Raw genomic sequence first — 26,573 nt, 5'->3', positions numbered from 1 at the left:
TATCTATCTCAAACCCACAACAACAGTCAGACATCAGAGTGACACATTAGAATCAGTCCCATTAAATTCAGACATAAAATAAGGATATGTACTATTTGTGCTAATATTCAAATTGTACCTGGTGCAATAAGATGAGGGGGAGGTATAAATGCTAGAAATGATAAAAATTATCACTTTCACAAATGGTATAATTATCCACATAGAAAATCCAAAAGAATCAACTGAAAAATTATTCGAACTTTTTTATTTTATTAGAGTATTTTTTATGTATTGTAAGAAGTTTATCCAGGTAGTCAAATAAATATAAGATTCACATACAGAAATCAGTAGCTTTTTTATGCATCAGACAAAACCAACCTAAAAGTGTAACTTAAACACACACACACACACACACACACACACACACACACACACGCATTCAAGATAGCCACATTTCAAAATATACAGGAATAAACACAGAAAAGAAACATACCATACTTATGTAAAAAGAGTTATAAAGCTTTACCAAAGAACATAAAATAAGATTTGAATAAATGCAGAGATACACCACGGTATAAAGATGTGGATTCTCCTATAAATTAATATCTAAATTCAGGGAAGTTCCTATCAAATTGCCAGTGGATTTACTTGACAAACTTATTCTAAAATTCGTCTATAAGAAAAATATTTAAATAGAAACGAGAAAATTTTGATATAGAATGATGGTGACATTGCTCATTTTAAGGGCAACATAAATGGCCCCTGAGTGGGAAAAGATGGCCAACTTCACTAATAATCAGAGAAATGCAAAATAAGAAAATAACAAGATACCATTTTTTTGTCCTTAAATATCCTGAAATATCTAAAAGATAATTTGAGGGGGCAGAGAAACAGAAACTCACAGATACTGTAGATGGAAGTTTAATTGTTCCAGTCTGTTTTGAAGGTGGTTTGGCGGTGTTTATTAATACTCTGTGCCTACGGGCCAACTTGGCACTAAGAAGGTAACTTTCAGAGATGACTCCAGAGCACATTTAAACATGCACCCAAAGAGCCCGATAAAGCATGTTCATGTAGCACCACGTCTGACAGTCAAAAATTAGACACAATTCAAAGGCTCATTAGTAAGATAGTTTTTTAAAACATGGTACATCCATATTAAGGGATACAGTGCAGTAGTTTATTCATACTGACACTGCAAGAACTTCAAGATCAGTTATGTACTTCAAGAACATATGTACTGTGTAACACAGTTTATGTTCAAAATTTCAATGTATTAATAGTTATGCACATGCATGTGATTGTAAAAGCATAGAATAAAAACAAATGGTTAGGGACTTCCCTGGTGGCACGGTGGTTAAGAATCTGCCTGCCAATGCAGGGGACACGGGTTCGAGCCCTGGTCCGGGAAGATCCCACATGCCATGGAGCAGCTAAGCCTGTGCGCCACAACTACTGAGCCTGCGTGCCACAACTATTGAAACCTGCATGCCTAGAGCCCGTGCTCCGCAACAAGAGAAGCCACCACAGTGAGAAGCCCGTGCACTGGAAGGAAGAGTAGCCCCCGCTCGCCACAACTAGGAGAAAGTCTGCATGCAGCAACAAAGACCCAACACAGCCAAAATAAATAAATAAAATAAATAAATTAAAAAAAAATGGTTAGCTTACTTCTGGGGACAGGACAAGGATTAGAGATGTGGTGAAATCAAAGGGGACTCCTGCTTTCTCTGTTTGTTTGAAATTTCAAGATAAAAATGTAAGCCTATATTAATTATGTAATTTAAAACCTCTCCCAAAAGTTAATGTGGCAATTTCAAAATTTAAGCACATTTTTGTTGAAAACACATTCATTTAAAATGTGTATGTCATCACGTATCTTTATTTTATAAGGACCTGAATATTTTTCAACCTTATTAAAACCATAAAAATACTTTAAAGGTGGGGGAGTGGCAACATTACCTGTTGCCTTTCTGGTTTCTCTATATAAGGACTTTATGTTTCTTTATGTTATCACTGCAAGAAAACTTCACCTCAGCATTGAGGCACATACAGTCTATATTCTCTAATCCTAAACAAATCTTATGTCAAACCTCAGTGCTGGATCAGAAAATACATACTTTTAGAATGTGTGATGAAATAACAATATTGCAAAACTCATCAGGAATCTTCTGGAAGGGTTAGGGCTTCAGTGGAGAACCGGCCGTTTTGTTAATCGTGAACCTTACTTTTGGATTCTTTTTCAAATACTCTGTATAGCTTTGCTGGGGAATAAATTTAAAAGTGTTCCATAACTCATCATAATGTCTTGGAAAGCGTCTGAAAATTGGGACCACCACAGCTTCCTGATAGACGTATGATATTTGGTTATTTGAAAAGCCATCGAGACAAGATGGAACATAGTCACAGGTCCAAAGATTGAAATTTCTTGAAATGTGTTGCCTTTTTTCTGAGGAGACCTTCTTACGTCCCAGGCCCTGGAGAAGAATCACAAGAAGGTTAGGAGAAAAATATTCAGGGTCACACAGTTCGGATGTCTTTAGTAAAACCACCTTCATGACATCCTATCTCTAAAAGCACAGTATGACCACCCTTACAAGAAACATCCTTTATCAACCTGTTGAAGGCTATAAATTGACACTCACAACATCCTGGTTCTCAGAGCCTTCCACTCCCACCAAGAGGACTGGACTTCTAGAGACATGGAGGGCAGAACCGGAGAGACCACAGCCTGGACTCCCTGGGACCCCAAGTAGGTTCTCTGCACCCAGGTGGCTCCTCAGCATTTCCACCCCAGGCTGCATCTCCAGCACTCAGTGGGATGGTTCTTACACCGAGAGATCCAAAGATTCTTTCCTATCCCAGAGGATTCCCAATGAAGAAAGCAGCACCTTTGGGTCTCTGATCACAGGCTTCCTCATCAACTCTTACTAATGTGACCATTAGAAAATTTTAAATTACATATGCGCTCGCAATCTCTTTTCGTCGCCCAGTGCTTTGTTAACCACCACTAACCAGTGCTATCAGACTTTATTTTCTTCAGTGATGGGGAAACACCACCTCCAGAGAAAAGACAACTGCAGTTATTAGGAAGTCCTTCTTTATATCATGTAAGCTCCCCATCCATTCCTTTGACTCCTCATGGATCCTGGCTCTGCCATCCAGAGACACACACACAGGCAATCCGTCCTTCCCATGACAGATCTTCACAAGAAATCTCACAAATGAGACAGTTGATGGGAAAGCACCTTGATGAGCATGAAATTCACAGAAACCTAGGCGGAAGGAAGGCCGGTGCAGATTTTGAAAGCTACGTGGGACTCTGAGAATTTTATGCTTTTTTCCCCCCCTCGTAACCTGTTATGAGGGTTTAATCTTGTTCCAATTTTGAGGTCAGTCCTCTATCTTCAACACGTCTCAGAAAATCAAGAGCCCTAATGTCGCTTCTCATTTTATTAGCAACTTGGAGAGAAATACTCACAGAGTCGAGGTAGAATCCAGAGTTCTGAGCGCTGTGACGATTGTCGTGTACAGAGAAGGGGAAGTTGTTATTCACTGCTTGCTGGAAAAGAGCAAGGGAAGAGATGAAAAGGCACACATCAGAACCCCAGTATGTTTCCAGAACACACCTACAGGGGCATGGAAGGAAGACGGAGGAGGCAAAGTGACCTCTAAGTAAGAATTAAACCCATCAGGGCTTCCCTGGTGGCGCAGTGCTTAAGAATCCACCTGCCAATGCAGGGGACACGGGTTCAAGCCCTGGTTCGGGAAGATCCCACACGCCTCAGAGCAACTAAGCCCATGCGCCACAACTACTGAGCCCACGCGCCACAGCTATTGAAGCCCGTGCGCCTAGAGCCCGTGCTCCGCAGCAAGAGAAGCCACTGCAATGAGAAACCCGTGCACCACACTGAAGAGCAGCCTCGCTCGCCACAGCTAGAGAAAGCCCTCGCGCAGCAACGAAGACACAAAGCAGCCAAAAATAAACAAAATAAATACATTTATTTAAAAAAAGAAGAATTAAATTCATGGACAGCGATGGCACACACGGCACAGGGTGAGGTCTTGGGTGTGTGCATCAGCTCAAGGCTTTGAAACTCAACCTTATTGCCAGATTGCTGAAAATCATAAAAAATTCTCTTTAGGGCTTCCCTGGTGACGCAGTGGTTGAGAGTCCGCCTGCTGATGCAGGGGACACGGGTTCGTACCCCAGTCTGCAAAGATCCCACATGCCGCGGAGCGGCTGGGCCCGTGAGCCATGGCCGCTGAGCCTGCGCGTCCAGATCCTGTGCTCTGCAACGGCAGAGGCCACAACGGTAAGACGCCTGCGTACAGCAAAAAAAAAAAAAAAAAAAAAAAATTCTCTTTAAAACATTTTATTGAGAGACAAGGAAGGGAAAGTCTGTAGGCATGGAATTGAAAGCTGGAGAGGAATTTTGAGGCCACCTTCTTCTTCTGCCCAATATGGATTCTAGTAGACCAGAGCTCTCTGGTCCAGGGCGGCTAAATGTGAAGTTAACCCTGTTTCTCCCTCCGGCCACCTCATGCCCCTAAAGTTGCTCATGAACTGGCCAGCAAGGAAGAACGTGCATGTTAAGAACTCTGTCCATAGGGACTTCCCTGGCGGTCCAGTGGTTAAGACTTCACCTTCCAATGCAGGGGGTACAAGTTCAGTCCCTGGTCAGAGAGCTAAGATCCCACGTGGCTCACGGCCAAAAAAACCCGAAAACATAAAACAGAAGCAATATTGTAACAAATTCCATAAAGACTTTAAAAATGGTCTACATCCAAAAAAAATCTTCACAAAGAAAAGAAAAGAACTCTATCCATAGAGGAGCCTAACTTTATTGTCTGGACCAGAGGTATTTCCTTCTCAAGACCATCTGAGGTATCGTACTGACCAGTGTGTGAGGTAGGATGCTACCAGAGTTTAGGGGTCCAGGGAGAGCAAGTGAGCAGTTCCCTCTGAGAAAGAGTTGTCTGGTGCCAGCGGTGCCACCCCCTTGAAGAGCCAGGGGGGCACACGGCCAGCTCTCAGGACTCACCTTCTCCCGCACTTTGTAGATCAGTGGTAGCTTCTCCTCCACTCTCCGAGATAAACGTGGACTATTGGACTCTTTTAACATGGTACGTGTGATGGATTCTGGTGTCTTTTGCATTTGTCCAATGTGAGGGAACTGGAAAAACAGCACACGCCTTGATTAAAACCAGACACATCTGAATCTCTAAGCCAAGTATCAGGGCTTCCTCTGTAAAGGGATTAAAATGCAATTTGGGTGCTTCTGGCATGCGATGGAAATGGCATAATTTTTGTAATTTTCAAGTATTCTTTCCAAGACAAAAAATATTGTCATGGCCCGAGGCCACCACTGCCGGTTGTTTCAAGTTACAGGGGCCACCCTGCCGCTCGGAGCCTGGAAATGTTTCCGAGGCCTGGTGAGGAGGGTGTGGCCCCGTGAGAGGGAGTTGATGTGCTCTGAGGAGACAGAATGCATTATTTGAGATCTTCCTTGTGGTAAGGGAGCTCTCTGCACTTGGGGCCAAGGATTCAGCCCATGTTCACAGGGGTGAGCCTACCTCCTGCAGGTATGAAGTGGACCTCAGAACACGGGGAAGGGGAGGAGAGAAGGGTCACGTTGAGTCTCCATGGAGCATGGAGAATGGTAGAGGGTGGGAAGATTATTTGGATGGCTGGGGGTGGGCTTTAGCATCTCTCTGTGAACAGAAGGGAAGGAAGCAGGACTGGGCCTAGGGAGGCAGAGTCCCAACAAAGGCCTGGACCAACCCCACAGGGAGCTCTAGACATGGATGCCTTCTCAGAGTCAGCCTGATGGAGTGAGAGGACTGGGCCCTGTGAGCCTTTGTCAATCAGTCACTGGGTAGAAGAGGATGGTGGGGACCCAGGAAGTGACCTTGGGGCAGCAGCTCTTTTCAGCCACGGAATATCTAGGGGTGGACCTCCCAGGCCACACTTTCAGCAGCTGCGCAAGTAGTCCATTCCCGAATTCCCCCTGAAGAGGGATGCGAGTGGTGCTTGACAGCCTCTGTAGCCCACCCCAATTTTATATAAACAGAGCCTCTTAAAAGCCACCCCAACAAAGTGGACTTTGAAGCAGGGATCTCAAGGGGAGGAATATGAGTGGAAATTACAATACAAACAGAAGGCAGGACCGTGACTCTTAGTGAAAATTCCTGAAAAGGGAGGAAGCATAACGTGCTGGGCCACAAACAGTAGATTCAAACGCCCTGAGACCAATCCCAGCTCTCTCTCCCATGAGGTCAGCCTTCCGCAAGAGACTTAATTTTTCCAGGCCCCAGTTTCTTTATCTGTGAAACGGAAATAACAATACTTATTTGATAACGTAGATGTGATTAAGGGAGAAAATGCACGCACCCAGCGAGTGTTCAATAGCTGTTGGCAGGTTCTATTTTTGCTCACAGCTGTCCCCTCCCTTGTCACCAAACCCATTGTCACACCCAAAGCCAGTCCTTCCTTCTCTTTGGGATTATAATGATATTAGCTAACACTGCCACTCTCTCCCATTCCTTCTCAAGTCATGATATAACTGCACATATAAGTATGGCTTTTGTTTAATTTCTGCACAAGAGTGTGTTCAGTATGCTACTATTTATGTCAAAAGGTAGAGAGATTATGTCATCTATGTGGTATACTTGGTGGGGCATTGTTGGCAGAGAAAAGGAGAACCAATTGTCCAGATGACACATAGCCTCAGAGAGATCTTGTAAACTCAGTGCTGAGTGGAAAGAAGAAACAAAATGAGATCTATAACCCAACACCATTTATGTAAATAAATAATCCATGCACACAAAACAACAATACATAATTTACAAGAACCCATCTCAGTAAAAGAACTCCCATTATACACGTGTGAATAGCTGCCTGTGGGGTGAGCAGAGCAGGAACAGGGATCAAGGGCAAGGAGACAACCACACAAATCAACACACCATCATGTGGACGGGCTCTTCCACGGCCAAGCGACAGGGTTACCTCGGAGGAGGGCACCAGGGAAGGAAGACTTTTTTGCCATCGTTTATATGTTTCTTAATGAAGTGCATCTATTAATTGCCTCGTTTTCCCAACGAAAATAATTGTATTTGTTTCTGATTAGAGTTATAATACATGCTTATGGTTTTTAAAAGTTCAAACAATAAAGAAAAACATAAGGAAGGAAGTAGAATTCCCCTGAAATCCCATCACTCTTTTCCCTTAACTATTTTTTTTTTTTTTTTTTAGCTGTGTTGGATCTTCCTTGCAGTATGCGGGCTTCTCATTACGGTGGCTTCCCTTGTTGCACAGCACGGGCTCCAGGCACGCAGGCTTCAGCAGTTGTAGCACGCGGGCTCAGTAGCTGTGGCGCATGGGCTTAGTTGCTCCACGGCATGTGGGATCTTCCTGGACCAAGGCTCGAACCCGTGTCCCCTGTATTGGCAGGCGGATTCTTAACCACTGCGCCACCAGGGAAGTCCTCCCCTTAACTCTTTGGTGACCAACTTCGTCATGCATCCTTGTGCAACTGTACACCCATATACATGCATAATTTGCACATATAGGATCATATTATAAATGTGGCTTCAAAAATTATAAATTTATAAAATTATAAATGTGACCTTTTTATTTTTCTGATCTGTTTTACTTTTTTATTTGAATTTTATCTATTTTTTATACAGCAGGTTCTTATTAGTTACCTATTTTATACGTATTAGTGTGTATATGTCAATCTCAATTCATCCCCCCACCCCCACCCACCCTGCTTTCCTTCCTTGGTGTCCATACGTTTGTTCTCTACATCTGTGTCTCAACTTCTGCCCTGCCAACCGGTCCATCTGTACCATTTTTCTAGGTTCCACATATATACGTTAATATATATTTGTTTCTCTCTTTCTGACTTACTTCACTCTGTATGACAGTCTCTAGGTCCATCCACGTCTCTACAAATGACCCAATTTCGTTTCTTTTTACGGCTGAGTAATATTCCATTGTATGTATGTGCCACATCTTCTTTATCCATTCATCTTTCGATGGACGTTTAGGTTGCTTCCATGTCCTGGCTATTGTAAATGGTGCTGCAATGAACATTGGGGTGCATATGCCTTTTTGAATTATGGTTTTCTCAGGGTATATGCCCAGTAGTGGGATTGCTGGGTCATATGGTAATTCTATTTTTAGGTTTTTAAGGAACCTCCATAGTGGCTGCACCAATTTACATTCCCACCAACAGCGCAGGAGGGTTCCCTTTTCGCTACACCCTCTCCAGCATTTGTTGTTTGTAGATTTTCTGATGATGCCCATTCTGACTAGTGTGAGGTGATCCCTCATTGTGGTTTTGATTTGCAATAAATGCCTTTTTATAATTTAATGGTAACTTTTGGTTTCTGTTTCCTTCCCTTTCTTGTCACCCCCACCAACACCCCAGATAACAGTGATAACAATAGTAAAGACAATAGCTCTCGTACGATCCTTTACAAACACCCGTACCTATAAAAGGGACTTACACTGCTTTATAAAAATCGGACCATATGATACACACTATTTTACACCTTGCTTTTCTCACTTAACAATATATCCCAGAAAATTTTCAAAATCAACCTATACATTTCTAATTCATATATATTTTTCTAATTCATTATATATTTTTTAATGCTTTTAAACAATTTTTAAGTAAATATAAATAATACGGAGGGCCTCCAGACTCAGAACCTTTCCCTTTTCCCCTCCTCCAATCTGATTTTCCAAGTTATGCAAAATCAGGCCAAGGTGGAGAGTTTTTCTACATCACGAAGGATCCCTGTCACCAGCTAAATGACAACTGACTTGAGTTCATTTGTATTCTGCAAGTCTGTGGACTAAATCACTGTAAAAAAAAATGTCTCTAGCATTTTAATTTCACTCTTTTAAAATATATACTTAATGGCTATAACATGATAGCTGTGAAATAAACCCTTCTGTTAGATATTGTAACCGTGAAATACAGCTTTTTAACTAGTTGGCAGTGAAATTTTTGCTGCATTCAATCACTCAATGACTGAAATATTAAATAGGAAGGTGAAAGTGTGTGCAGAGAGCCTTTTCTACCTAGTAACAGCCAGATTACCACCAGCAAGGTCAACTGCGAAATGACTGTCACCTCCAATGTGGCAATTCGTCTCCCAAATGGGCTGCTGCTGATGCAAAGCCAACAATTTCTTTAATTTTCCCAACAATTTACTTTGGGAAACTTCACGTCAGCACTATTCTTTTTATGCTCTTAGGTGCCGGCAGCAGAAAGGACCCACACCAAAGGCTCCCCACTTAAACTGGGCCCAGGTACATTCCTGGGACACCAATAGGAGATGCAACGTTCTTTCTCGATTTCTGCCTTATAACAGAACCCTGACTTTGTTTGGGGTGGCAACGTGGTTGGTTAAAAAATACCCCCCCAAACTCCCTTGTAGCTAAATTGGCCATGTGACCAGTTGAAATGAAAGCAGAAGTTTGTGGGTGGGGCTCGTGGGAAAGAGATTGTTTCCCCTAGAAAAGGGGGCAAACTTAGCTGACAGCTGCCTTCCATCTATTTATCCGTTGACTTTCCTCTTTCCGGTAAATCCGTTGATTTACCTGCCTGAGTTGACACACTGCACTAAGGATAACAGGACAGGAGGCTGAAAAGAACCTGGGCCTTTGACAACGCCCTAGGGCATCTGTACCAGCCCTGAACTGCCTCCCTCTGGACTGATTGTTACTAGAGAAACACAGACCCCTGTCTGCATAAGGCACCGTAGTCAGCTTTTTATAATATTCAGTCGAACACAGCCCTAACTGATACTGTAGGTGATAAAAAGAGGCCAAGCTATTAAGTCTGAGAAGCTTACGTTGTCTCTTCCTAACCAATTAGTGTATGTAGTTCACGTTATTTCCCATTTTACTTTGGCTGCCATGAAACTCAGAGTCAAATGTTATATCCAAATAGCTACTGTTTAGGCCATATGGCCTGCATGTCTATGTGACATATTTTCCCAGTCTCATAAATTATATTTAAACTGGTTCTGAATTCTTATTTTTATATACTTTACTACTTTATTGTGAATATTTTCCATTCATTACTTTAAATCTGTGAAATGGAGCAGGGTATACAAGAAAGAATATCAGTATAAATATATATCCCTTGGAATCTGTGGGGGATTGGTTCCCCCCATCCCACCTTGTGGGTATCAAAATCCAAGGATGCTCAGGTCCCTTAGTTGTCCTTCAGTATCCGTGGGTTCTGCATGGTGGACATATATGCATAGATATATTACATATCTACATATGTTATATATTATCTATATAATAGCAAGTATTGAGTGGTTACTATGTTTCCATTGCATTATACTAAGCACCTTTGTATGAATTATCTCATTAATCCCCACCACGGCCTCTAACCTTAGTATATTATGCTCCCATTTAACAGACAAAGAGACTGAGATTTAGAAAGACTAAGTTGCTTAGGGTTTTTAAAGCATTCAGGCTCAAATTTTCCAAGACGTTTTCCATTTTTCTTTTTCCTTTTAAACAAACAAATTAAAAAAAATTTCTATGTATTACTGCCCTAGAAGAGGCTAGTACCGCTATTTTCTGTGATACAACCAGTGGGGAAAAGAAAAGGCAAAGATAACCAGCCTCATGGAGTTTATATAATAAATTATACAGTGTGTCAGAAGATAGATGTTATAGAAAAGAGAAAACGCAGAGCGCACACCAGTGACTGCTTAGTGAACAGTCACAAGTTGCCAGCCTGCTGAGCGCTTTACACTCAGATTAATTTCATTTGATCCTCCCAAGGATACTATGAGAGTCCCATTTCACAGATGAAGGAACTGAGGCTGGGTGAAGTGATTTGTCAGACGTCATACTATGGTAAGTAGCAGAAGTATCCTGACCACACCCACGTGGCCTGAGAAAGATGAGAGAGGGCATCATCCTTCTTACCCATCTTCCATCCTTGTCTAAAGGTGGGTTGAAGCGTCTCCCTTTGGCCATTTTCTGCAGGAAGCTGAAGGGGGCTGAGGTTGGCTCTCTTATCCCTTCATCGCCTCATGAGTTCTATACCTGGGAAGCCACTCCTCCTTGCTCCTGACCTTTAATTCTCAGCCTCTACCAGGAGGGGAAGTCCGGGAGTGGTCCCTGTTGTCATAGCATCAGAGCCCACCCATCACAATGGGGGAGGAGTGCGGGTGTTCCAAGCCCCCCAAGGGCTCCTGCCTCGGGTCCCTTGCAGCTGCCGCTCCCCAGTGTGTAAGCCTCCAGGTCCCAGGTGAGAAAGCCATACACACAGATCACACAGGTGTGGACCAGACAGTCTTGAGATAATGGCGAACTCTGTACCCTCCAAATCCTCTGATGACTTCTGAGTTGAATATCCTCACGGTAACCATCTATTCCAATCTCCTAGTTTTCAGAGAAGTGAGCTGACTCTGCCTTGTCTACACCCAGCCAGGACTCAGGCCTCCCCACGTGCTCCTTTCCTGGCTGCCTGCACGTCCCAGCTCACCCACTGTGACTCCCCTACTGCACGCTGCTGAGGCCATGAGGAAGCAGCAATCATGAGTGGTTAGTAAATACCGGGTGCTGTGCTGAGCGCTCACGTGTTTTACTTTTTCTCCATGAACCTTTGGGGTTTACAAATGAGGAAACAGAGCCACGTACCCAGTGGAGGGGGCGCCGGGTCACGGGACAGCTCCAGGGCTCGCAAGCCTTTCGAGGGCCACCTGGCGTCCCCCAAGCTGCAGAGGTGGCTCCTGAGAGCTGACCTTCCTCTTGGGGCCCGGACGCTCAAGTCCTACCTCACTTCTACTCAGTTACGTGATTTCTGCTTTTCTTTCCCCTCCCTCCCTCCCTCCCTCCCTTCCTTCCTTCCTTCCTTTTTTTTTTTTTGCGGTACGCGGGCCTCTCACTGTTGTGGCCTCTCCCGTTGCAGAGCACAGGCTCCGGACGCGCAGGCTCAGCGGCCATGGCTCACGGGCCCAGCCACCCGCGGCATGTGGGATCTTCCCGGACCGGGGTACGAACCCGTGTCCCCTGCATCGGCAGGCGGACTCTCAACCACTGTGCCACCAGGGAAGCCCCTTCCTTCCTTTTTAAAATTCTGTGTCTTGACAATTCTCTTGGCTACTCCATGTGAAATAAGAGTAAACACCAATGGGAGAATTTGTCCAACTCTCTGTTTTTTGCTAAGAAATTGTGTCCTCAAGACCCTCTTCCCCTAATCATCGACGAGGGTGTCCTAACAAGAGTTGCCGTGTTAGTGATATGGGACCTCTCCTCTGGCCAGCACCGGGGGCCCAGAGAGCTGTGTTCCTGGATGAGATGCCTGAGGTGGAACACAGACTGAAACTGAGCAGGTGTTAGTAACCATCTCCACTTACAGATGAGGAAAGGGAGTCTCAGAGAGGTGGAGGGACGCACCCATAGTCACACAGCTAATTTGTAGCAAAGTCCAAACTAGAACCCAGATGTACTGAGGCCAATTTCAATGCCAGCATCAAACAGGATTCGTTTCACTGTACTTCCCTGACCACATTAAATTACTGGGCAGTGAATTTTCTAGGATTGCTTTTAACTCCCTTTCTTTAATCTGCATGAAACTGGGCCTCTTAGCCATGATCCCTCCTCACTGTGAGCTCTGGCAGGCCAAGGGTCAAATGACTACCATCATGTGCTCCTCCGGTGGGGGGGCCCCTCCCTCCCCAGCAGATGTCATGCCAGGGAGCGCTGCACAAATGGAGGGGAAGGATGAATGCAGAATGCTGCTTCTCCCACATCAAGAGACTGAGAGTAAAGCAATAAGGAGGGAGGGAGCTGAAGACTGAGACTAAAGGCCTAGCAACGGTGCCATTTCCAAACCATAGTATTTCACAGACATTCCCTTTGTCTCCACCGATGGAGCAGAAAATCCTTTAGATCTAAAATCCCGTTTCTAAATATATTCTTCATCTCCTCTGTATTTAGTCTTATGCGCTATTAAACAAGGTATACAATCACTGGTTAAGGTGTATTCCAATTTTCCCCTGTTGAACGATTGTTTAAAATTCTAAAAGATTTGTCCAAGAAAATCAAAAGCAAATAAAGAAAACCCGGCCAGGAAAAATGAAATTCAAGTTTTCTTCAGCTAGGATTTCCTAGCTGCAGATCGGGGTGGGGTTGTTCATTGTTGATGTTATTCTTTTTGGAGGTTTGAATTACTGAGCTGAACTTGGAGACCCATTCTGAAAACAAGTCCTGTAGCACTCAGGGCACTAAGATCACTGGGGCCGAGAACACCGGAGGGTGGAGCTCCATCCTGCTTTGGGTCTTTGCACGAGCTGGGCCCTGCTCAGAATGCAGTGATGCAACACCGCCTGTTAAAGGTAGCTGTGAAGGCAGTGCTGAGACACGGGCACGTTCATTCAACAAATACTGACGGGAACAGCCACTGTGTGCCAGCACTGTGTTCAAACAGTGGGAAGACAATCACCAAAATCAACTTTTCATAAGTAGTAAATCATGGATTTGCCAACACATCAGATGACTAGGACCCCCAATTATTGATTAACCAAAAATTATTTTCAGTGAGTTATCTACAACCTTTGTATCTAATCGTTCCACCCAATGTATTTTTCGAAATGACAGCTGTTGTGTACTTTGACTTTTAGATCTTTTACATCCGAAGTGTCAAGGACCTTATGAAAAGCAGCTGTGCCTATCTCTTCCACGTGTTTTTAGTGCACTGTGCCATTCCTTGTTTTAATTAGCAAGTTGCTGTCTTTGGTGGGAAAGTGGTGGAACCACGGGTGTGTTTTCACACACGCATCGGCCACGCGCCCAGGTGTGCTGCCCGCACAACTCTCAGACCTGCACACACAGGCATGCTGCAGTTCATCATGCCACCAGAAGTTTTACCTCCACCTTCACGTCCACAAATCCCGGACGACTTAACTTGCATATGGGAAAAGCCGAGCCATCTGCATGTAAAATGTTGAGCATCTGAGAAATTCTCAGGCATCTGAATTATAAAACACGTTTTCTTTTCACCCTGCAAGGTAAACTATCTGGATTCTTTCTGCAAATAGCAACAGAATTGAGGTGACTCAACTGTACGTTTTTATTATGGTTCATGATTCGTACGGAACTCATGGAAATTACAATGGATGCACGACCCATTTGCACATCATCTTGAAAAGTACTCGGGCACCTGTCACGTGAAGCACATTTTTTGTTTGCTTGTTTTACCCTGTGTTGCAAACTATCTGGAAAATCAACTGCATCTCTCTCCCTTCCACTCAAGAAAACAATTCCTGGATCAAGACAAGTAAGACGAATTGAAAGACAAGAAGGAGAACTTGACCAACCTGGAAGTTTGTGCAGCTGAAAGGTAGAAACACTAACATTTATAAAAACGCTTGACTCTGCTGACACGCATGAGTCGGTAAGGATGTGAGACATTGCCCAGGTAATGACAATTTTTGACAACCTTGCTGAAACGTGAATCGCTATAAACTTTTCAAATCGTGTCTAGAGAAGCTTTTGGTTCATTGATAACTTGGAGAATTGGTCACTCAAAAAATTGCTGCCATCTAGCAAATTGTACTGGACACAGTTAAGGTCACAGTAAATACTGTCGCTGTCCTCACGAAGCTGGCTGTCTTGTGGGGAGACAGACATTACCACACAGATAAGTGGTTATAGTTATGAGAGGTACTGGGTGCTCAAGACCATGTGACAGTGGGACCTGCACGAATCTGAAGGGTGACCAGGAAGGTGATGAAGAAATGAAGAATGACTTCAATGAACTGAGGGGAGCACGTGCCAGGTAGGGGGAAAGCCCGTCAGAGGCCCTGATATTGGGTGGAGCTTGACTCACTCAGGAACCAAAAGGAGGTCAGAGGACCGTGCAGGGTGGAGATGATAGAGGAAAAAGCAGAAGGCGGGCCATTCAGGGCCTCCAGGCCACCCAAGAGCTGTGGACTGGCACCTTGCCCTTTGTGACCTTGACCATCTGGCCAATGTCGGTAACAGACAGAGACTTGAGGAACAGGTAACAACAACACGCCAGTTAAGAACTTTTGCTTTTTTAGAAAAATCACCTTAGAAATAAGACTCACCCTTAGGATGCAGCAGGCGTGCCGAGTTTATTCTTTCTCCAAATTCTGAAAAAGACAGGTGGAAATATTTAGTTTGATTTCCATTTCTCCACTGGCTGCGCTTGTTATTCCCATTTTCACTTCTGTGTTTCCGTGTTGGTTGAGGTTTACGTGAAGACTCGATGCTATTGTTTCCACCCCTGGAAAGACAGCAGCTTTTGTCCTCTCGCAGTTTGAACGGGACAGTCCTCCGAAGACACAGAATAAAAGACAGCAGTAATTACAAGTGTGCTTCAGAACAGAGAGCACTGGAATGGAAAATGCCGGCCTCCACAATCATAAAGCAAAACAGCCATATATATTTTTCAGCTGAAGAGGAAATGAACAGTGTCTTGGAACGTGATGGTAAGTTCATCTCCATCCCACGCGGGGAGGAGAGAGAGGAGGTGAGGTCCCTCAACGAAGAAGAGATCTGTAGGTCTTTTAAGATCCCCTCTCTCCTCTTACCGTGTACCATAAAACATATGGTACATTTCATCACCTTGGCAGCAAACTGTGAGCTAATAAAAGAGCCTTGTTACAAAGATAATAAGACAAAGTCATAAATGACAGACGTGGGCTGAGTCCTGACGTTACACCCCGATTCCTCCAGCTCGACTGGGATCCGAGGTTCATCAATTCAGTTAATTGTGTGGATGACCACCAATTTGTCCTTTCTTGCTTGCTCTTTCTTCACAGTCCAGGGTATTTCTGTCACCGGGGGTCCTTGCAAAGGCAGATAGGAAATGGACACAGTGTCAAGGCTTGCGATGTTGCCTTCGCAAGGTCTTTTCTTCCCTACTTCCTTCTAAGTTGGCTGTGAGGTAAGGAACCTTCCCACCACCAAGGCCTCACTGCTCCAGGTGTGGTCCTTGGACCAGCAACCCAAGCACCACTTGGGAGTTTATTAGGAATGCAGAGTCTCAGGTCCATGCCCAGACCTACTGAATCTGAATCTGCATTTTAACAAGACGCCCGGGTGATCTGTGTGCACATAAAGTTTGAGAAGCACCACCCTGGAGAATCTCAAGGCCCTGGTCAGTGCTTGAGGCTTTCTCGGTCTTTCTGTGAAAAGACAGAGGATTCAGGGCACCCGTGGGCCCATTTGACCTTGTACCTACAGAGAAGAATTGCAGCCTAATTCTTGGGCAAGGATCACTGTCCTTTTAGACTTTTAAAGATTTGGAAACTCAAGTAGGAGGCTAAAAGAGTTTATATCCTATTTTCCTAGGAGGTTTTCCCTTCGGCGCTTAAAACCGTTCTAGAAGGCATAACACCGACCTCAGTGTGCCTGATACGGAAGTAGGGAAGTAGAGGTTTTCCCCCAGAGGACCCTGAGACACATGCTGTTTCTTTGCACAGTTATATAAACAGGCTGCAGTGTGGTTGTCTTAACGTTTCATTTAGATTCCTACCCCATTGATTCAACGGTGGCAAATGATAGTAAACCAAATTCATGGTTCCGCCATGCCATGGTCCAGTCGTTTTGACAGTGGCAGAATGACCCCATCGGGGCTGTGTGCCTAATTAAGTACGTAGTCAATAACCTGCTCCCTCGGGACCAAGCCATTTGCTTTCTCCATCGTGGGAACAGGATCAAACTGGGCAGTGAATGTGGGCAGTTCCTGCAGGAAGAACTCATATGAGGTGAGGACGGATTGATTGGAATTAGTTATTTCAGAACCAGCGCTGGAGACGGCAGAGAGAATGCGCTTTCTTTCCTCAGGTGATTCCAATACTCCTTCACAAAGGTGAGACAAGGACCACGTCCAGCTCGCCAGGGGCACACGCATGTGGGCCATTTAGAGCGAGCATCCTAATGTGCAGGCGTGTATGTCTCCAGGGAGGGCTCAGAAATTTGGGAACAGACCAGCGTTGGTATGTTGGCATGCACACAGCTCACGGCTGCACGAGGTCTCTAATTGTTTTGCAGTGAGATAAGAGCTCTCCGTTTTATCCGAAGTCTCAGGACAGCTTACTGACTGCACTGTCTGGCTGTACAGCACATAATAGCATTGTTAGGGGAAATGTCAGCACAGGCACTGAAGGGTGGAAAAACATGAAATCAGATTTCTCACATGACGAGGGCTTGGACAGCAGTTGGGCTTTTGCTCCCGCTGAATGGGGCCGAGGATTCTTTTCAGGCTGATTCGATCAGACACCGCATAGTGTTTGTCCAGCCAACCCAGCGTGCAGTTAACACATTTTAACAAGTCACCTCCTCTTCCTCCTCCCAGAAAGAGGTCTGGGGCGGACAGACACTTTACCAGTCGCTTCACAGAGAAATCGTTTTCATAACATCCCGAGCCTCCTAAGACTTCACGTTGTATTCTTACATCAGCCATCTGCTAGGGTAGATGCATCCATACGACATCTTCCACTGGCACAGTTAAAAGAGATTCTCTCTGTTCGAACCTTGTGTTACATTTACATTCAAAGTTACGTTGCTCTCTCTTTGCCCTTGCCCCCAAGGAATTGTGGGAATTCAAGTTAATAGGCTTTTAATGGTTCTGTGATAACTGTGATTATAAACTGTGAATCAGATTGCGGGAGCATCGAAGTTCAGCTGCATCTCATGCAAAGACATCACCGTTGCTTTTGATCCTCAGTTGAAATTTGGTTTCCAGTGTTCAGACACCACCACTGTAAAAAAATAAAAAATAAAAGCCACCTCATTTGCTTTACAATTGCTTTGATAACAATTTTAAAGCCTTTAAACACACATTTTCCTTTTGATATATTAGCAGTGTTCAGAAACACATCCTGTTGCTAAAAATTAAATTTCAAAGTCTACAATTGTATTTCCTGCTTCCTTTTAGACGCTGGGTTTATTTAAAACACATGCAACATGTTAGACACGTGTGTGCGCACACACACACACTCACACGTACTCACGCGCTGCCTTCAACATTTCACTGCCAAATATTTAGAAATAAATTTTTACTGAGTTCTCTGAACATGTAATTACTGCTTTGAGGCTAGTTAATGAAAATATACTTTTCTTTGAAACATGTTGGCTCTACTAAATGAGTCTTTCCTTGTGAGTCCATAGATGAATCGATGGTGAGCCTCCTTGAAAAAAAGAGGCATTCTGATCATTGTTGCCAGATGTCTCAAGCAAGCCTGCCAAGCTGGGGCCAGAAACACAGCCTTAAAATAGTAGGCACGGAACTGCACCATCAGCCAATTAGGGCCCTTAGAGCAAATTAGCTCTCATTTCCCATTGGCCAGAGCAACTGTGACTTGTGCACGGACAGCCCGGGAACATTCCAGTGAGCATCTCCTACTGTGGCCAACTGTTGCTGGCATCTGAAAAGGCCGCAGAGAACAGTCAGACCCCAGTTTTAAAAAACTGCCGTGCTGAAACACCTCAACTCACTTCCCAGCAAGATCCCCATGGCCAATCCTGGAGAGCAGGGCATTGTCTAAGGCAAAATAATCCCTGTGGGTAGAATAGTTCCACATGGCAAAGCCCTCACAAAGTTGGCCTCTAGAGAGAAGGTTGTACTCTCAGGTAAGGGAGCCCTTACCTACAGGCCATCCTTGAGGAGAAATCAATGAGGTTGGTTCAGTGGGAAATCCACAAGAATGGAAGCTGAGTGATCGAGCAACAGACAGTACATGATCTCCAGTTGGAGGCTGCATTCAACATCAATTTTAAAAGAGACATTTGAACAAAAAGCCATGGGAAGCATCGAACCCTTAAAGACCAGTTCATCTGTAAGGAACAAAGGACCACTGAAGCAGAAAGTCGCATCTACAAAGGTCACCTCTTGGTAACACATACCCCACTGGGCAGTCAGGAGCACTTTAGACCCTGTCCAGTGATGCTGCCAGCACTGACATCAGGACTAAGAATTAAGAAATTACTACTGGCAGCAAAGAGTGATTTGGTTGCAATAGCTCTCCAAAAGCCTTAAAAACATCCATGTTTATGATCCAGTAATTTTACTTCTGAAAATTTACCACAAGAAAATACCCACATGTTTGCACAAAGATGTATCCCGAAGTACGCTCATTATACTATTTGTTAGAGAAAAAAAAATCGAAACATAAAGTTGAACCCAATGCAGTCATGAAAAACATAGAAGAATGACAACAGAAAAATGTTTACATTGCATTGTACAGTCAGAAAGAAAGGTAAATACTTCTACAGGGTGATCCTCTTTTGTAAAAATGTACATACACATTCATGGAAAGTTACACTAAAATTTTAGAATTAATTGAATTTCTTTTTTTTCTTCATTGAGCTTTTCCAAATTTCCATAATGAGCATGTATTGTTATTGTGGTAGGAAACAAAGCGAAAAGAATTTTAAAAGAAGGTATAGCAAAGCAAGTAATGCATGATCAATATCTTGCAACAGTTCAGGCCCGGACAAGGAGAAGGGCATGTAAATTAAGCTATATAGAGAATCCATGATGTCTGCTTAGAGCAGAGAGGGCTAGACTGACTATGGTCAAGTCATGAATTTACATGTGTTCCAGGAAAGTGTTTTACAGGCAATCCTCCACATTGCGTTAGGTGCTGATGGTACCATGGTCAGTTATCAGTGGTTCATACTCTAGAGGGCCCACGGCCTGAGTGAGGAATGCGTCCACACTGGTGGCAGGCAAAGTTCCCCCGTCAGCTCTAGTGGAATCCACCTTGATAAGCTTTGCATTATGGAAAGTAAAATCATATAAAGCTTAAAGTCAGCAGCAGCCTGACCCTTGCCCGTAACCCAGACTTTTAACAGTAAGACCTTGAAGTCAAACAATGAGGAATAATGCAGTTCCAAGTTCCAGCAGTAGCTCTGGAAGCTCTCTAGCTGCTGAGGTCTTTAAGCAGGAATGTTAAGACATGCTCAAACGTCTTCACGGGCTCTTCTGAATACAATCTGAAACTGTCAGTGCTTCACATCCTCAGGAATCAGACCCCAAAAAGATAGATCAGGTCAATTTGGGATACCCCTCCTCTCCACTACTGAAAAGCTTTTGCCGTGATTTCTTTGATACAAGCGTTAATTTTTATAGTTAATAGATCACCTGACAGACTTCCACCTGACAGGGGGTTAAGGCAGGCCCCAAGGGCACTGGCCAAGTGATCAAGGCCAAGGCTCAGTCTTAAGGACCAGAGTTGATAACTTCCATATTTAATTCATTCCATTATTAATCACCCTATCAATATCATTTAAAGTAACATATTTCTCTGTTAAACAAAATAGGCATTTTCATCCTGCATCTTTGTTGACCATGTTTTCTGGATTTTAGTGCAGTTGGACTCTTCGGTCTGAAAAAATTGCCAATCTCTGTTCTAACCCAATCCAGTGGAGGAAAACAGAGTTTTTAAAAGTGTATCTTGAATTATCTGTTGTGTGTTCTCTAAGTTGTACAGTGAAGCAAAAGCCACCTGAATGCTAGTACCTCAATATTTCTCTGTATTTCTCAATATTCTCAATATTTCTCTGCAGGACAAAACTTCCAACATTTAGAAATGTATAAGCAGTGGCAAAAACCCTGGGGAAACCCACGCAGGGATGGCGTCTGGAGGCAGCGCTGGCCGGTGGGTGAGAACACAGCATGGGGTGCTTGCAGCCCTGCACCGCCACTTACTTGGCGTGTGACCTTGAGCAAGTTACTTAATCTCTTTGTGCATCAGTTTTATCACCTGTAAAATGGAAATAAAAAACTAGTACCTACCGCTTTGGGTTACTGTAAGGATTGAAGCTGTTGATGCAGGTCAAATGTACACAAAAAAGTGCCTGACACATAGTTAGGTGGAAATAAATGTTAGCTCTTTTGACTATATGTTACTGGTCCCCCAAAGTGCATGAATTTTGTCAAGAGGCCCATGGGAACTCAGTGGTGGTGAGGGCAGAAGGAGGAGGGGGCCTAGGAAATCAGAGGTGGGCAGGACCAGAGCTAAGGACCCGTTCTGAGGCTCTGGAGGCCGCTCCATAGAGTCAGGGCTTTGGGATGTAAAGGAGGCTGTGGCAGAGGTAGATGCTCTCCGGGCCAACCAGAAAAGCCCACCAAGAAGACATCGTAATTCTCAAAGATGGCTTCTCCAGGATTCTCCCAGGCCCTGACCTTGGATTCTGCCTCTCATTCTCTTCCTGGTTCAGACATGAGGACCCCCTGCAGCTGTGTTGGCATCTGTTCTTCTTATGACTTGGAGGTAGTGGGGTGCAGCCAGGTGGCATGTGAGTGGGTTGAGGGCGAGGAGCAGTGCTGTGCAGAAGGGGCCCCCCAAGCACCACATGGGGAGCCTGTAAGTCTCAAAGGCAAATATGGATTCTGTACAGCTTTGCTAATGGAAAGGCTTGCTTCAGTCTGAATTGAGGTCTTCCAAGCAAAATCACCAGCAGTGACAGGCTCTTCAATATGGGATCTAGCCACAGGCCAAAGATCAAGCTTCGCTGAACCAGAGAGAGGGAAAAAATGACAGTCAGACATCTTCTTTTTCCGCACACAGACTGTAATCAGCTCTCCACAAGGTCATCCTGGAACTCCAAGGACAGTCCAGACCCTCCTGGCTCTCCTCAGTAATGGACGGAGGCAATGGTGCAGATAATCCAGCCAAATGGTGGGTGATCCAAAAGCCATTTCCATTTGGCCTTGGGAGAAGTTTCCGTGCTCATTCTGAGTGTGGGTATATGCGAGCCTCCCCGCCAGATCTGGGGCGCACATTGAGGTCTGGGCAGGTCCCAAGCTGAGGTTACCCTCAGAGGGAGGCATCTCCCAGCAGCAGCTGTGTGGACTGTGGCCACTGCAGAGCACGGGCAGCTTTGCTGGCAGGTCAGGATGGGATGTGGGTAGGGGTTCTCCACCTGCCCCCTTCCCTGGTCCATTCTCCATCCTTGTCTGACTTGTCCAGAGGGCTGACCCTGCCAACAGCATCACCTGGGCTCCTTTGCCTTCTGGCTTTCTGGCAGGTTTGAGTGATAGGACGCGGGAGAAGAGAAAGGTGGGAAAACCTGGGATATCTCTTCCCTACTTCCTTCCTGTTCTGGCATAATTTCCCTGGTAACCTCTATTTTCCTTCCACCTCTGCCCTGGTTCCAGTCTTCACTGAGCTCCAGAACACCACTCCCTCCTTTATGCCTTTGGTCCCCTGGTGGTAGGGACGAAGGCTTGTAGTCCCACGTGGGTTCATGAGTGATGCCTTCATTAACGCATTTTCACTAAACCGTCTGGAGCGAGCTCTGTTTCCCGCTGAACCCTGGCGGACAGAGGGTGGTACAGGATGGGACTGAAGTTGGAGCTGGAGCTGAGAGCCTGGGAGGGCTGAAGCAGAGAGGCACCTCAATACCTGCTCAGAGCACAGCCCCTCCCTGCATCTGGCTGAAGCCCACTGCCCCTCTCTGTGTAGAGGCCACTTGGTTCTGCCTAGCCTGCCCCCCCATTCCAGACAAGTGGCATCAGGTACAACCCACCTGAATAATTCAGTGTTGGAGGCCAAGCCATCTCTTCCTTGTGGCCATCTGGGATGACCAACTTCCCTCGGAAATGGAGACATCACATTTTAAAAGGAGAGACTTACATGTGGAATCTAGAAAAATGGTACAGATGAACCTATTTTCAGAGCAGGAATAGAGACGCAGATGTAGAGAACGGATGTGTGGACACAGGGCAGAGGAGAAAGGAGGGTGGGATGAATTGGGAAATTGGGATTGACATATACACACTGCCGTGTGTAAAACAAATAGCTAGCGGGAACCTGCTGTATAGCACAGGGAGCTCAGTGGGTGCTCTGTGATAACCTAGATGGGTGAGATGGGGGAGGGGGGAGGCAGGTCCAAGGGGGAGGGGATATATGTATACATATAGCTGATTCACTTCATTGTACAGCAGAAACTAACACAACATTGTAAAGCAACTATACCCCAATCAAAAAAAATAAAAAGATAAAAGGAGGACTTACCCAACATCCTTGAATTTTCCTTCTGAGCCCCCTTCTCTAATCCTGTCCTCTAAAAACTGGGATTGGGATTGGTTGAGAGGCTCTTTCATTGATCACCAGTTCTTTGACCTTGACCCTGACCCTATCTTCTATAATCACCACCCGCGTTCTTTCTCCTTAGTCTGCTCAACTTTCTGGCTTCCCGTTGGTTGAAGCCATAGCTGCTCCAACTCTGCCTCTGTGACAATCCATTTGCTTGTTCTATTGCTGGACAATTCAGTTGTTTCTGATCTAACATCTAGTTATATTGCAGAGCTTCTGGCCTCTGTGAGTGGCACCACCATCCGTCCAGTTCCACACACCAAAGGTTTGGGTGTCATCCTCGTACCGTCCTTTCCTCCACTCCCCAAATCCAAGCCATCCCCGAGTCTCGGCATATCTCTCTAATCCATCCACCTCTCTTGAACTCTGCTTCCAACACCCTGGTTTAAGTGACATGACTTCTCAACTGGGTGGCTGCCTCCCTCCAGGAATCCCCACATCCACACCGCCCTCCTCACCAAGCCATCCTGCACCCCGTGGGCTTTGAAAATGTAAATCAAACCATGTCAACTCTTAAAGCCCCTTCAGAGGTCTCCACTATGCTGAGCACAAAGACAGCCTTTCCTGGATCCAGAAACCCCTGGGCGCTCTGGCCCCTGCCCTTGCCTCTGGCTGCATCTCGCACCATCTTCCCCTCCCTTTCTGCATTCCCTCCACAGACCTCCATCTGCTCCCATTGACCTTAGTACACTGCTCTGCCCCATGCCCACCTTTACTCCTTTATCTCCCTGACTCCTATTCATCCTTCAGATCTTAAACATCACGTCCTCTAGACCAAGTCGGTTCACCCAGGTAAGTGTAGAAACCCGAACCTTCCTTCAAAGCTCCCATCACAGTTTGTAATATGTCATGTGTTCTACTAGCTTCATAAACCCAGGAATTACCTTTGGTTTTGCTCTCACCCCCACATCCTGGTACATGGCAGGTGCTTAATACTCTTGAATAAATGACAGGTTTTTTTCTACTAAAAATATGCTACAGACAAATTTCTGGGTCAACATGGCCAATTTACCACATGCTTCTATTTCCTCTCCTTCTGGAATCCCTCCAATAAAGGAATTTTTCAAAGGTGTAGACCCACAAGAGCGAAGAGCACTAAAGAGGAGACAATAAGGAAAGAAAGATGCAGCAGATTTTTTTGGAATATACAAAGCAGGTGGAGAGACAGTAGCGGATGCAGCAAAGAGCAGCTGCTACATCTCAGGTGCCACTAGGAAGTTAGCCAGGTGACACACACAGAACTGGGAGACACAAATAGTGTGGAAAGTGGGGGCAGGGCAAGTCAGGGGCTGAAAACAGAGGATTGGTTGAAAAGTTGTAGACAGAAGGGTTAAACCCTCACTCCTTTCCCACCCTATGTAGCCAAGCAACTATTCCTCCCGTCTCCACTCTGACATCACCAGCAGGCGAGCGGAGGCTTATCCTCCATATAAAATGAACCCGAGAGCCTTCATAGGTGAGACATGAGACATGGAGGTGAAGGAGCACAGGACTAAAAATGGGCAATTCAGTGCAAGGCTAATAATCACAGCTAATCTGGAGAAAAGCCCTTAGGCACAGGGACGCAGCTTCTGGCAGCCACAAGTTGGCCAGAGCACACTGAATGGTCTCCAGACAGGGGCGGGGCACAGATAGAGTCCATTCCAATGAACACGTGTGATGTGACAGCCGCAATTTGATCCTGGATCAGCAAAAGAAGAAAGGCAGCTATAAAGGATGACATGAGACCATTGGGGAATTCAAATACAGACTCTCTATTGGATTTTATTTTATGATAATAATATTATGCAAATATAGGTGAACGTCCTTGTTCTGAGAAGAGCTATGCTGAAGTATTTAGGATGGAGGCATCACAATACCTGTACCTTCCAAATATTCAACAAAGGAAATTATACTCATATAGATATATATATGTGAATATATGCATAGAGAGATAGAAATATAAGTGGATGGATGGATGACAGACCAACTGACCAGGAGAGAAAAAGACAAAATCAGAGGAAGCTGATGTGGCAAAATGTTAATAATAATGAGGCTAGGTGTGGAGTATTCAGGTGTTCATTGTTCTGTTCTTTAGGTTTTTTTAATAGTAGGCTTGAAATTTTTCAAAATAAAACAGAAAAAAAAAAAAAAGGAATCCAAGTAGCATAACCATTTCTCAGCAGCAGCACTGAAAGCTAAAACCAGTAACAAGGGTGCCTTATTCTGAATGATTTTTCAATTCAGGTTTCTATTCCCAGCCAAACTATCTTCCCAAATAGTAAGGGTAAAACAAATATATTTTTAACACATGCAAGAACTCAACATTTTTATACCCCATGTAAATTTTCTCAGGAAACTATTGAAATATGTGCTTCGAACTACACAGATGGGATGCGGGAAATAGCAGGAGAAAGAAGGGAAGACACAAGATGCAGTGGTGCAAAGAAACATCCACTCCAGACTGGAGCAGGAGGATATTGGGCTTCTGCAAAAAGAAGAAAAACAAAACAAAAAAGAACCTTATGCCTGCCCCAGTGGAGCTTGTTATCAGTAAACATGTAGCAGGGCACTAAGGAAAATGTAGTGATGATAGTACATAGAAAACTGAGCAAATGTAAAGTTGATGTCACTGTTAACTCCAGAAAAAAAAAAAAGTATTCTGGAAAATAGACAAGGGACTGGAGCACGTCTCGCTCAGCAGCTGACAACATTTGTAAAGTTACAACAGACAAAACACTGGTTGTTTGTTTAACCAAAACTATGCGAGGGTGGGGGTGGGGAGTGTGTAGAAAAGTAGGGAGTTGTTGTAATTAAGTCCTCACATGTCTGATTTAACATGTCTGGAAATTAAAAGATAATGTTAAAAAATGATTAACCAAGAAAGAGCCATCCAGGGCTTCCCTGGTGGCGCAGTGATTGAGGGTCCGCCTGCCGAGCCAGGGGACACGGGTTCGTGCCCCAGTCCGGGAGGATGCCACATGCCGAGGAGCGGCTGGGGCTGGGCCCGTGAGCCATGGCCGCTGAGCCTGCGCGTCTGGAGCCTGTGCTCCGCAACGGGAGAGGCCACAGCCGTGAGAGGCCCGCGTACCGCAAAAAAAAAAAAAAAAAAAAAAAAAAAAGAAACAGCCATCCCAAACAACGGAGCAGAGGCTCAGACGGATATTTGGATATCCACATTCACAGCAGCATTTGCAGCAGCCCAAAGGTGGAAACAACCTAAATTCACAGGCAGAGGAATGCATAAACAAAATGTGGCATATACATAGAATGGAATATTACTCAACCTTAAGAAGGAAGGAAGCTCTGACACCTGCTGCAACATGGATGAGTTCTGAAGACTTTATGCTCGGTGAGATAAGCCGGTCACAAAAGGACAAATATTGTGGTTCCACTTCTATGAGATACCTAGAATAGGCAAATTCATAGAGACAGAAAATAGAGGTTATGAGGGGCTGAGGGGATGGGGGAGTGGAGAGCTATTGTTTAATGGGCAC

The 26,573-nt window shown here is 44.8% G+C and overlaps 1 protein-coding gene across 8 annotated transcripts in view; it reads right to left on the bottom strand.

Moving 5' to 3' along the window:
• Positions 1 to 462: 462 nt before the first annotated feature.
• Positions 463 to 26,573, bottom strand: part of TEX36 (testis expressed 36) — a 49,059-nt gene continuing 22,948 nt past the window's right edge. For 3 of the 8 annotated variants that reach the window (XM_060286417.1, XM_060286416.1, XM_060286418.1), the window contains 6 exons: positions 26,364 to 26,484; positions 22,529 to 22,644; positions 15,094 to 17,754; positions 5,022 to 5,153; positions 3,458 to 3,538; positions 463 to 2,453 (listed from right to left, as the gene is read on the bottom strand). In XM_060286417.1, coding sequence (XP_060142400.1) covers positions 2,157 to 2,453; positions 3,458 to 3,538; positions 5,022 to 5,135 — 492 coding nt within the window. In that variant the 5' untranslated portion in view covers positions 5,136 to 5,153; positions 15,094 to 17,754; positions 22,529 to 22,644; positions 26,364 to 26,484 and the 3' untranslated portion in view covers positions 463 to 2,156. Of the gene's footprint in view, positions 2,454 to 3,457; positions 3,539 to 5,021; positions 5,154 to 10,942; positions 10,994 to 15,093; positions 17,755 to 18,002; positions 18,025 to 18,641; positions 18,712 to 20,792; positions 20,893 to 22,528; positions 22,717 to 26,363; positions 26,485 to 26,573 lie in introns of those variants that run through there. The other 5 variants (XM_060286419.1, XM_060286420.1, XM_060286421.1 and 2 more) reach the window with 5 other exon arrangements.

The sequence above is a fragment of the Globicephala melas genome, chromosome 16 (assembly GCF_963455315.2).
Source record: "Globicephala melas chromosome 16, mGloMel1.2, whole genome shotgun sequence".
Classification (NCBI taxonomy): Eukaryota; Metazoa; Chordata; class Mammalia; order Artiodactyla; family Delphinidae; genus Globicephala; species Globicephala melas.
This window is presented reverse-complemented; position numbering and strand designations above follow the sequence as displayed.